General features: G+C 33.4%; 1 protein-coding gene across 3 annotated transcripts in view; it reads right to left on the reverse strand.

Moving 5' to 3' along the window:
* Window positions 1-13,744, reverse strand: part of LOC126772151 (proto-oncogene tyrosine-protein kinase ROS) — a 38,627-nt gene extending 24,883 nt beyond the window's left edge. For 2 of the 3 annotated variants that reach the window (XM_050492333.1, XM_050492332.1), the window contains exons 1-2: window positions 13,320-13,744; window positions 10,392-10,451 (exon numbers count right to left, since the gene is read on the reverse strand). In XM_050492333.1, coding sequence (XP_050348290.1) covers window positions 10,392-10,451; window positions 13,320-13,472 — 213 coding nt within the window. In that variant the 5' untranslated portion in view covers window positions 13,473-13,744. Of the gene's footprint in view, window positions 1-10,391; window positions 10,452-10,557; window positions 10,594-13,319 lie in introns of those variants that run through there. The other variant, XM_050492334.1, reaches the window with a different exon arrangement.
* Between the last annotated feature and the right edge of the window lie 229 nt (window positions 13,745-13,973).

The raw sequence follows: 13,973 nt of genomic DNA on the forward strand, positions 1-13,973 counted from the left end.
ACACGCGCTGAGCATCAATTCATACTTCAAGAGAAGCGTGGAAATAGTAGTATCAGGAAGCCATTAATCTGTCGCTAAGCAGAAATGATACGAGACATTTCTGTTATTAGATTACACAATTTTACGGAAAAATGTTAAATATTTAAATTAGAGGGTTCGAAAACAGTGCGCAGGTCACGCGCTGGCCCACGCCAAACGTTTGGCTGTGGCAATTGGATAATGTTGGGACAAATTGGGACCCACCAGTACGCTTCCCGTTAGCCGCTCTTCGCGTTCTCGAGAGCTCTTGTTTCTAGTATCCCTGCTGGCCTCTACCAGGCGGCTGCGTTTAGTCTTTTATTTTGGTATTACTCAATAATTATCGTATCAAAGTAAAATAAATAAGCATACAGCACTATTTTCAATTTAATTTTTTTATATTCTGTATAGACGCGAGGTATATAAAGGCGGTGTGTAACAATTGCTAAGTAGACAAATATTTCATGTGATTACTCTTAAATGACTTAACGCGATGATAATGCTCAGCCCAGTTGAGAGTATTCTATTTTTACTCATGCAGTCGTCGCTACGAGTACAATAAATGGACAATAAATCAAAACTCTCCATGGTTGAGTGCATTCGCGACAATTTCGCCGAGCGGATGAACGCGGTTTAAGGGGAAGGGGGTGAGGTTCGGGGTGCGGAGATGAAGCCGAGAGGGGGGAACGAGGTAGTATAGACGCTGAATGGACGCAACGCGAGCGCAGCTCGGCGGGGAACGCTCCACCTAATGAGGAAATAAGAATTAGCGGGCGACGAAGTTGAATGCAGTTCTTTATGACCATAACTAGTAGTCAAATCTTCGGATTAATTTCAACGTTAAGTTAATTTAAATGAAATCTCCTCAAAATAGATAAACTCGCCTAGATAAAGATAAAGCTGCTGTCTATAATTAACTGTTTTCCATAAAGTCTATATTTTACTCCAAGATCAGTTTTAAGTTATTGTATATTACGAATAGTTTGTATTCAATTCAAAAATCAAAAATTCGGCCTTTTTATACAAATGCAAAATTATAAACCACATCGGCATGACACCACATTTTAACCTTCTTTGATTCGTTTATAAGTTTCATTTTTCTCAGAATTTATTATTATTTAAACTTATTTTATTAATATTTCCTTTTTACTATTAAAGGATTTAGGTAAAATAAGGTTGTAGATAAAAAAATTAAGATCAGTCTTAAAAAGCAAATTTTTTAGAGAATAGTTTATTTCAAATTGTTTTATATATTTTTAGATTTTTGTTTTTAAATACCAATGTCATGGAATTATTTCATAACCTGAATGTTGAGCAAGCCAATGAGCGTGCAATGTTGTTAATACGTTTAAATTTTAATTGCTATAAAACGTGTTCATTGTATAGGACAAATAATAAAAATATATTTTAAACAAAGACATTGTTTTATAGGTAATAAATGAAACTATTATTATATACTATAGTTTCCTAACACACAGTTACAAAATAGGGTTAGAAGGAAATTGAATGAGACAGCGGTTAAGTTAACAGCGCCTCAAAGTTCTGTCTCGCCCAAAACAAAGAAGCATTTAATGAAATAAATATTACTCTTGCATTATAAATCATTTTAAAGGATTCTAAACGAAAACAAAATAAGTTAAAATTGCTTGTAGAATTGGTAAAAATAATTGTGCTATTAAATTAATTACATAAAACAAATTAAACAGAACCGTGACGACATTAAAAACTATTGTTATACATCTTTTTGTTCTAAATTTTGCGTCCACCTGTCTCGTGTTTGATAACACAATGGGAAGTGTAAATGATGATCTTAAAATAGCAACTAGAAAATGTCTAAGGCATTTGTCTCTATCCATATATATCTGGTTGTGTCATACTGTTGTTTGGGTGCAAAGCGTGCCTAGGAATTAAGCCGTCTGGCAGCCGGTCACTGATATCTATAACAAGCGTTTTCTTGTAATTTTTATATAAGCAATAAAAACTGATTAAGCTCTCATTTTGTATGTATGCATTTGGTTATTATTTTTATCGTTTTTGTACATAGATTATAATATATAAAAGCTTGATTAAATAAAAACTTATAGTGTATGTCTTGCGTTGTATAAACGTAAAATGGACTTGCTTTGAATTTGTTTTAAAATATATAACAGGTAAAAAAAATGTTTTTATTTCATACCCATTATTAAATTACATTAAAAAATTGCAAGCAGTTTTAGCTTGTACTAACGACGTCAGGAGTAAATAACATGTTTTATTTTAAGAATATTAAAGCAAAAACAAACATAGCTAATTACCTAGTCAGCGTCGATTACCCAACGAAAGGGCACAGACGAACTCGTAATGTTATCGCGCATGTTTCAATTAGCTGACCAATTGGTAGCTCACCATAAAGATGTTCTTCGTGCACTTATGCAGAGAAAGTTCTCGTGTGAAAAAAAAACTAAGCCGAAATTGTTGTGCAACATGATATCTTTACTAGGAAGACGAATAAAGCTGAAGGATCGCGATCTATTATTTGCTATTGATAATGGAGCAGTACTTTTGCCCTTCTCATTTGAAGATAAATACTCTTTAATACTTGTATATAAAACACTGTCTTATATACAGTAAGTGCATTTCAGAGATATTTAAATGTCTATTTGCTTATCATACCATAGACAATTTAGTACTTTTTAATGTTTTGACATATTCATAACAGTATATAAATAAAATCTGCAATCAGATTTACTTATCAAATGTAAAACCTCAAGCTTGTGCAACATTTATTGTATATTTTGAATATTCATGTATGCACATGGCGAGTCGTTGCCCGTTCTCGTTTAAGTTCCGCTACGTTTATAAACACTGTTTTGACGGTTTTGCTCTGCTGATTTCGTGAATAAATTATTCTAATTATTGTATTGGAATTTTGACTAGATTTCCCACGTTTCTGTTATAATATATTCTGTATTTATAATAATATTTTTGAATAAATTATATTAACTATTTGGTATACTTTTTAACGGACTTGATATAGAGTAGAAGGTTCTTAATTCGATTGTGTTTTATGTTTGTTACTTCACAGAAAAATAAAACAAAATTAGCATAATAACTACTCTTAGTTCAGCCGATGTCATTGCAAAAATGAATATTTCAATAGTTTTTAATTATTTTACATATTTTTAACGTCAGAAAAGTGTCTACTGATATTCTTGTCTTTGGTTCTTCTCAGTAGAATCTTCACTCCGAAGCTGATGATAAGTTTGTATTAATCATTTAAGTATTAAAATTACATTAAATCGTAAAAGCTATTAAACTACTACTTGATTTTTTCTTCAGTCAAATTGTAACAGTGCATTATTGTTTGATTATCATTTTGTTTTGTGGATCAATAAACAGAAACTAAAAAAGAAATGGTCATCAGTTAGATTTTTTAATGAATATTGATTATTTATTAAAAAGAGAGCCACATACACTATTGTTGGTATTGTATTACAACATTATTGATAATTATTTTTAGAGTTATTTTAAATATCACGTTAGTACGCTTTTTTTGACTGCCTCGTTTGTCTAGTGGTTACATGTCAACACCTGCTACAACAAGCTGAACACCTGAGTTCAAATCCCAGGTCGGGCGTATAAAAACTTATTGTGATTTTTGTTGAAAAATTCTTAGTAGCAGCCCGAAGTTGGAAGCGTGTACAATCCCGTGCCTCGGAAAGCACGTAAAGCCGTTGCTGCACCTGAACTTTTTCCGGTCGTACCGGATTGTCGTCCCATTGAGTTGTGAGAATTAGGGAATAGAGAGTGCACCTGTTTTTCGGGCAGACACTTTTGCACTATAATATGTCCTCCGCAGTTGGCTAATCTCTCTTGAGATTGGCCGCTGTAGCCAAAATCGGTCTGGAGGACTAGTACGCTTCATTTGTCCATCGATATGTACGTCCTTATATATACATATATCATTTTCAAAATATGGATGACATTTTCTTTGCCACGAGTTAGCAAATTGCAGCAATAGGATACGAACTCTTTATTCTGGAGTGCGTTAGATAAAATGGAATAAAATGAACTCTAAAATAGATCCGAGGGGAGCAGGCAGGCAACTAGCAACTTCCTTCCTGCGTCCATCCGGCGGCGGATCTCACGCGACCCCGCGCTAGGGCAGCGCGAGCCCCAACGAGCATGGTGGATGACCAGCACGCCGGATAGATGTATCCCCATTACGCAGTCGCTCACCACATTACCACGGTCACTAACCCAGAGATGTATATAGATGGTTAGATGGTGACTTATGTACCATATATAACCAATAATAATTAGAAATTGTTTTTTTCATCAATTTTCTTATAATATATTTTAACAGACGATCTAGATATCGATCATATTTTTTTTAATATAAAATCGAAATATAATTTATTACGGGACCTTTTTACAAGTACTGCTAAATAGTAATTTAATAAGATTAATTTAAAGTCGTGCTAGCTTGTTTTGAAATGTACATATATTTAACCGAGAAGAACCGACAAGAAACTGAGCAGTTATTCTTTTTCATACATCAAATGAGACATAGTAACTCAACATTATGATAAGGCAGAATTAATGTCAAAAGCCTTAATAGTAAATAAAAGATAAAATAAACGATAAAAATTATAACTACATATTTATATAAATACCATATAAAAAACTAAATGAAAACAAAAAACAACATTTCTAGATCCAAGTTATTATTATCTCATAATAATAATACCTAACGTAAAATTTAAGTAGGTAATAACAAGATAAAATTTAATCCATGCACATTATTAGCCTAGCCGTTAACAAGAGTTACCAGGAACTACTTTATTTAAAAAGCACGCTGCCACACTACACGCCGACAGTTAAATTAAGGATGCAGTGTAACGAAGCAACAAAGACAGGTACCGTGCAGAGGATTGGGTTCTGTCCTTTACACCTTCGCCTCGTCGGATGAATGATGTTAACAAGATCTCCGTTTTTAATTATCTGTATACATAAGAGGCAATGTGCGGACTGATTATCAACGCATCGCTAAAACTATGACAGTTAAATTTAGAATAAATTTTGCGACAGTTTTATTTTCAAAAGAGGTACGTAATCAATTTGAAAACATTTTCAAACTATCATTTTAATTTAACGAACTAATAACACCATAAAGAACAATTCATGCATCCAACCGTTTGTTCTGTACAAATTGGTTCATAAATGGTGAATGTAATGATCATATCCAAAAATAAATAATAACAAGTCAATTGACTACACTCGCTGTGTCGAGGGTGCGCGCCCCGACTCGCCACTTAAGTGTTTTTGCGTTGCGCGGGCGCATAAATTGAACCCGACTGGTAAAATTGACATTAACCAGTAGTAACTGTCAAGTTTAGGAGAAAAAGCCGTTCTATGTCAATTTACATGGATTCGAAATGATGAATAGCTTTACGTTTTGTCTCACGGGTGAAATATTTATTTTAAAAACGTTTTTACATCACCAACGTATTCAGAAATATATTTTTATTACATATATTTTTTACCTACTGATATTTATTTTATACGTAATTACTAGTAATTCGTAGTAATGTAATTTTATTGTTATAAAATAATAAAAAATCTAAAATAATACAGTATTTGGAACGAATTTGTGCATATTTTTTATTATTTTAATCTATATAGTATCTAACTATTATAATTCTCTTACTTAGTGTCCAAGACGCGATCTCCAGTAATTCAACGAACACACCTTTATGTAACCAGTATCGCGTATTGTCGAAATTCATCTATTCTTAATAAATTGGTTTTTTAGGATGTATTTCGACATACATCTACAATATCTAGCAGTGGATAATATGCACGAGATGATAATGAATATTATTAATCCGCTGTTCATTTCTTCGTTTGAGCTTATTTCAAAAACAGTCAACCCAAATTAAATCTATATTTTTTGTGTTAGATAACCTTTTTAATGGAATTCGAGAACCGTTATAAACTATATAACACTTGGCTGCAACCCACGAGGGCGGAGTAGTAACGTTTAACGAGGCGCGCAGAGCATACATTTTTGGATAATTTTCGATTTTCAAACATAGTATATACATTTTACACTATTTGCAGTGTACTATATACATGTTAATATATTTTGTTTAAATGAATTACACTAAGATGTATTCAACATATTTGCATAGATATTAGCGGTGGGCTCCGCGTATATTGTTTGCCCGGTCCTGCCGGTCCTGTTTAGAGCATCACTTGACGCGCTCTAGTAAGTTCAAATGTAACCTGTTCTTAACAACATCTTTATTACTTGAAACCTGCTTTAATATATTCTTGTATTATTGTTACTACTTGTACTATTAGTCTTTACAAACAATTCTCACTGCCTTCTCAATATGTAATATACATTGTGTATAATTGTATATGTTAGGAATGACTGCCTCGTTGGTCTAGTGGCTTGATATAAGGCCGCAGACCCGGAAGTCCTGGGTTCAATTCCCAGATCGGGCCAATGAAAAAGTTATTGGATTATTCTGTCAGAAAATTCTCAGTAGCAGCCCCGAGTCTGATAGTTGCAAGTGTGTACACTCCCGTGCCTCGGAAAGACAGTAAAACCGTTGGTCCTGCGCCTAAACTCTTTCCGGTCATGTCTGATTGCCGTCCCATCGGATTATGATAGTTAGAGAATAGAGAGTGCACCTGTGTTTGCGCTTTGTTTATATCACTGGACACACTGAGGACATTATTATATGTTACTGTAACAGCCTGTTAATGTCCCACTGCTGGGCTAAGGCCTCCTCTCCCTTTTGAGGAGAAGTAATGGAGCTTATTCCACCACGCTGCTCCAATACGAGATGGTAGAATACAAATGTGGCAGAATTTCAGTGAAATTAGACACATGCAGGTTTCCTCACGATGTTTTCCTGCACCATCAAGCACAAGATGAATTATAAACACAAATTAAGCACATGAAAATTCAGTGCTAGCCCGGGTTTGAACCCACGATCATCGGTCAAGATTCACGCGTTCTAACCACTAGGCCGTCTCGGCTTGTATATTATATGCTAGGAATATGTCAAATCTCCAATAAACAAAAATTTAAAATGTAAAGTAACGAAATTCTCTATGGTTACATTTTAATATATTTGATTAGCTGACAGAACGCCAATAGGCTCAATGCAGGGAACTTTGTTATAATTAACAAGTAAATGTATGGATACTTAAATAAACAAGGATATATATAACAATAATATAAACATCAAATAATAATTTACACTTTTGTAGGTTGTAAACTTTTGACGATTTTAAATAAAAAAATTACGTTATTAAATGAACTTTGAGGAGTGCCTAATAATAAAATGATAGATTAGTTATCAACGAAATCTCGCTTATGTTTGCATCATGACAAATATATATACGTATATGTTTCCAGTTTAAGATCGGTCTCTCCCGACGACGAGGGTCAGCCTCAAAGGAGGAACCTTCAGGACGAATTTATTCTGATCCCTTAAGTAACTCCCAACATCCGGTTTGAGTGTTAATACTCGCCCTCTTCCTGTCCAGTGGCCATCAAGGTCAGTAAAATCATCAATAAAAAAATTAAAAAAAGAAATATTAAGATAGATGTTAGGTTAGCTATTTTTTTTTTCTGTAACTTTTAATTTTTTATTTCAAATATGTTTTATAGTAAACTTTATAATATAACCAATATCTCCTTTTTCATTGCATGAGGTATAATTATTGTTTTATAAATGTTGTATTGGTGTGACTCCTCATGGAGAATCCTACTAAATAAAATTAAATAAGATACTGAGATTATTCCAATCGATGGAGTAGAGATAAAGAAACATAATTTTTTCACATTCCATGCGATTTGCTTTGATTTGAATTGATTTGAACTCTGCTAAAATACGCACTACAAACGCATAGATTAATATATCTTTATATTTAATACAACACCATTTCCCTTAATTTGACTTCCAAAGTTCCGAATACCATACTGTCTGAATATCTCGACCAATGATATCATGTAAATTCAATGTCAAAGTTGAGCATTTGTCTATTCTGCTCCTGTGACTGGAATTATCTATACATTCCTTCGATAGTTCAAGATGGAGTGGTTTTATGTTAACCCATAATATTGTAATTAGGTAAAGTAAATAGAGACATTAAGCGATGGTACATAAAAATCGATGCAAATATATCTACTTTCATATAGCAATTTGCCGTAGGTATATATTTAATAAAATCTTTTGTTTTCCAACTAACTATTGACGTTGCTAAGTTATTTTGCAACTTAGTAACTATTTTCGAGTGTCACTTTGTACATTTTCATAATCTTAATGTGCATCATTATCAAATGTTTTTGAACCACTATTCATTAAAGACCTTCTATCGTATAAAACAAGTCAAAGGTTACGTGATGTGATTCAGTTATCTTACAGCAATATAAACGTAGGTAATTATTTTCGTATGGTAACGTGATTTTCGAATCGGTTACCCTCAAGCGCCTCTTTGCTTATATATGTTTATTACGCTTCGATTTAAAAAAAAGATATTTTTTGTGCGTTTATTGGTTTTGCAACAGGGTCATGTGTGTTTACTTTTTAGAGCTTCCTTTATTTGTGTTGCTTATTGATTGTTTTATGATTCCGGTACATTTGTAATTAACGTACATATGCAATACCGTACATATAGCATATTTAATCGAAAGAGTAAAGAGAAACAAACTTAAGATTTACATATGCCATACAATTTACCAACAGCTCTGCTATATTATAAATATAACAACAATACAATTTGACTTTACTACTTATATCAACTTGAATTTTAATGCCGAATACCGAGTTCCAATAACAACTTCAGCGACATTAAAAACGCCATTTCTTCAGGAGTCCATAATAAACACCATAGAATATTCAAGATATCGTCCAATGATATCGTTAACTCAATGTCATAGTTTTTTATTTGCCTTTAATCCTTCTTTGGCTCAAATAGACTAAAGTAACTGGCATACTAGAGCTTGTTTATTAAGGAAAAAATGGAGCATCATGTGGACCACGGTACGGGTAATATATTAGACAAAAACATTAGCTCAAAATAGTAATCAGTTTACTAAAATTCGACATTTTCCTTTACTTTCTATAATTACTTTCGGGGTTTAATCCTTGTTAGCGACACTAATTAATTGTATTATAATACTGTATTTTTGTATCACTCTTTATAACTACGTATGTAGCACAGTAGCAGGTCACTGCGATGTTGGTTTTACTTGGCCGATTTTTATTTATATTATGTTAATAAACGACTGCGAATATTTTACATAATAATGTCCTTCTGATCGGAAAATGATCACGATGACCAAGGATCCGCAACCTGATAAAAGCCTCATAAGCTAGTTGGCATGCTTACAATCTAATCGATATCTTTGATGTTTTTATTTATTAACGAGTAAAACGTTATTCTAAGTAAAATCTAACGTTGCTTTATTTTCGTAATATAAATCGTATATTTTGATCGAGCCATAACTATTTGTATTACAAATATAAACAATACAATAATAAAGTTAAGTTATCGGTTGGGAACAAAGTTTTACGACATTATTTTGCGTCGACGCGAACGATCAATATAATATATTTTGACGTACAATCACTCATTTTACACATAAATTGAATTGATAGGAGATTTATAATTGAATAGCGTGAGAGTTGTTTTTAAAATAAAGAAATTGACTGATGTTTACGACGTCAGTAAACTATATAAGAAAAACAACAATCTCTCGTTTTATATTTTATTCGGGTTGTAACCATGTTTCCTGAAGTTTCGATAGATATGGCGCCCAATCTACGCGTGCTTTCTTCTTCTACCGTCATTTCACTTTTATTAAAACAAACTTTTGACACGTATTTTTTTATTTAAATATTACCATCATATTGTTATTCTTTCTGTTATAACGTAAGACAACAAAAAAAAGTGCGAAAACGCCTACACACCAAATTCACACAGTAAAATTTATGTACTTTACTTAAATTGGATAATAAAGATTGGTAAAGTTTAGTATGATAATATGATCTAATTAAATGATTTTGTAATAGGTTAATTTTATTTTTTACGTATGATTTACGGGTTATTCTTACAGAGACGGTAATAACAGCTATTAGGTTTACGATTTAACGTTAGTTATTTCAAAGCATTTACAATCACTTTAATTCTATTAAATTCAACGATCAATTATTTATTAACTATATTTTGATATTTTTTTTCATCTGAGAACATAATTAATTAATTCTACGATAAACGTTCGTAATTGACAGTGTTAAATTGCAAATAACAATATAAGTTATAAAAGAAAGTATTTTAGTATTTATGTTAAATTAAAATTAAATACTTACTTGCTGCATACTGCAGTCAGATCCACAGCTAACATCAAAATGGCCTTCACCCGTTCGATTCTAGAAAAAAAAAGGATGCAATCAATGAGTCTTCAAATTAAAAAAAAACACGAGTAAAATCCTCTTTTTTGATAATAACCTGGTTGTACATCTACCGGACACCGACCTGATAACTTCCGCCGTGACTGCGCGTGCGCATCGGAGCGTGCCACTGCGACATTAGGTCTTGATTGTTTATGTTGATATACGTTACGTTACGTTCCGTTTTTCGTTATGTTAAGAGTTATTAATTATAATTACCGTAGATATTAGAACCAAAGTATTTATCACAGAATATTATTCTTCTTACTGGATTGCACAAGGCTCTGTGTTCTAAAGTACAATCTAAATGTACTGTAAATCATAATATTAATAAAAAAATATGAAATGAGACAGGTAGGTCCCACGATCGAATGATTATTATTATTAATATGTCAAACAGCATCAAATACAATTTCATAACAAGGGTTTAAAATCTCGAAAAAGTTTACCACAGGCTATCGAATTACGTTGCCAAGCCCCTAAAGTGCAGTGGAGTTACCGGCACGGTTCCGGTCACACGTTCGCAAAAAATGTTTTAAACATCGATAAAACTAATATCCTATTCCGTTTACAACTGAACCATCACATTTTATTACCTTATATCGCAGTCAGCGTTTAAATAAATGTATGCATTTGCCGATTTATATATTTTTTATTTAAATAATCTAGGCAGGCTGGCAAATAGGCCATGAGAGTAAGTGAATATTGGTGTCAACGCACCACCAACATTGAAATGATGATGTCGCTTGTGCCTTTAGTTACACTGGCTCACTCTTCAAACCAAAACACAAAAAAACTAAGAATTGCTGTTTGAAGGTAAATATATGATGACTGGGTGGTACCTGCCCAGACCTGCCCTACCACCAAGTCAATAAAATATAATCTACATCAATACTAATATATAATTGCGAAGAGTTTGTTTTTTTTTTTTATTTGTTTGAAGACCCTTATGAAAGAAGATACTAGTCCGCTTTAAAATAAATATGTTTGCGTTAGATAGTCCATTAATTGGGAAAGGTTGACAACGTCCTGACTGACTGCTTATCAACGCGCATAAACAAATGGACTTGAAAATTTGAAATTTCAAGTCATTTAGACTTCACCGCTAATTTGAAAAAAAAAATGAAGAAATCGATTCATTTAATAATGTAGAGTAGCACTTATGTCAAGATGGCCCAGTGGTAAGAGCGCGTGAATCTTAACCAATGATTGTGGTTTCAAACCTGGGCAAGCACCACTGAATTTTCATGTGCTTAATTTGTGATTATGATTCATCTCGTGCTTGGCGGTGAACGAAAACATCGTGAGGAAACCTGCATGTGTCTTACTTCACTGAAATTCTGCCACATATGTATTCCACCAACCCTCATTAGAGCAGCGTGGTGGAATAAGCTCCAAAAACCTTCTCCTCAAAAAGGGAGAGGAGGCCTTAGCCCAGCAGTGGTACATTCACAGGCTGTTACTGTACTACTCCACTTAAGGAATCGAGCTTGTCCAGTGTACAGTACACGAGATTCTTGACCATAAATCGTGGGTTCAAATCTAGTCTGGCATCTGTATTAGTGTGCTTCATCTATGTTTTAAATCAATTATTGTTCGGCGGCAAAGAATAACATCGTGAGATATCTTGCATGTGTTAGATGAAACTCTGCCATACGTGTATCTACAAAATTGCACTGGAGTAACGTGGTCATTGAGTTGCAAACTAAGGTTTTTGTGATTGGTATTAAGGGTGCAAAAGCAATAAAAACCAATGTAATGACCGACTGATTAATATCGGCGCTCAGCGTAAACTACGTAACTAGGACTTGAAAATCGAAAGAGTCCTTCGCCTGCTAGTGTAGAAGCCCACATAAATTAGATTTTGCAAAATGTTTCACTTTTGCAATCTTCAAATACATTCAATTCCCATGTTATAAGTGCTATTTTTTTAGTACACCAAATGAAATAAATATGATCGTACGAAGCCGCGATAACTATTGCTTGTAATAACATAATTACGCATCATTTAACCCAAATAGATAATATTATTTTTATTAAGATTATTTAAGAGTAAAACGTTATGAGAAAAAAACTTATTCAGAGTAAAATAAACCGTAATGTGAATTTCAGCCTGCATATAGTCGTATTTTATATTGAAATTCAAGCTTACTTCCGCACATTAAAAATTTAATAATATTACGAGAACAACTTGAAAAATTCCTTAGAATGATAGTGATGGGCGGGGATGTATTGAAAATATTTTGTAAATGAATGAAATATAGACGTTCATAGACAATGTTAAATTTCTAAATATGATAATGGTTTTGTTCTAATGTGTAAAAAATATATAATATTATGAAACTGTTTTTACACATAAGTATCGTCCCACATGGCCAGTGTGATCCAAGGTCGGGCCGACTGTTGGACAATACAGTGGTAGCACACTCCTCTATATTTAGCGCGATCTTGTTGATTACTAGCTTACTAATTGTCAACAATTAGTTGTGCGTTGAACCTGCGTAAGCGCCGATCGTTGCAAACAAACGACTTAATCTCGTTTTACAATAATTTTGCGTTTGATTCATTTGAATGATAATTAGTAATTACTATGTGTTAGGATGAATTGTATACTAATGCGAGGTACTTTTAATAAATACTACTCATATTAAAAAATTAAATTTCTTTGGAAGAAACATTATATTTTACGTCTTATCATATTACAAGACACATATTAGAGGTCTCTCAAAGTCATATCGTAGGAATAGTTGCTATTATTATCGATTATAAAATATACTATTATGCATACAAATTAATGATTGTAATTCGGTATTACTGAGAAATTATTTGTAAGTTTCTTCAACAGACCTGGAAAGGGCATTTTTCATTACATCGAGCCACAGCTTCCGCTCCAAATTTCTCGGCGATGGAACTGTAATCGCAGCCAATTGTGCGAGCGGACAAAGCCAATCCGAACAGCGACAACACTAGCCATTTGTGCCAATTCTGCGGCGGTTTCATTGTGCCCGCCGCCGCTGAACGTCACTTCTGCTTACCGTCGCACGAACACACAAAACATAACTTGTTTATATTTTTGGTTTAATATCATAACTTTAACATTTTTTTCTTATTTCCGAAAACAAAAAAAATAATGATAATTTTGAAGCACTGTTCTAAATTGTTTTTTGAAAGTAATCAATGTCAACGAACAATATCAGAGGACGGATATGAGCGCAACGTTCGTAAGTTGAAAATGAATGGACTCGTCTTTTGGGTGCGCGTGCGCAGCGAAAGCTACTCGCATACTGACTGCGCGTCAGCCGCTAACGGCGCTAACTCTCGCGCTACGGGGCCGCTACGGTTGGGCGCTACGCTTATTATCCTTTACCTGCCTTTTGACTCACTTGTTACTAATATGCAGTGATTGCCATTTACATAAATGTATTCATAAGTCAATTGGCGTTTAGCGCTGTCCGGTGAGGTCGTTTAATGTTCTCATTTACAATATTGTAAGCTGTTTAA

The sequence above is a fragment of the Nymphalis io genome, chromosome 12 (assembly GCF_905147045.1).
Source record: "Nymphalis io chromosome 12, ilAglIoxx1.1, whole genome shotgun sequence".
NCBI lineage: Eukaryota > Metazoa > Arthropoda > Insecta > Lepidoptera > Nymphalidae > Nymphalis > Nymphalis io.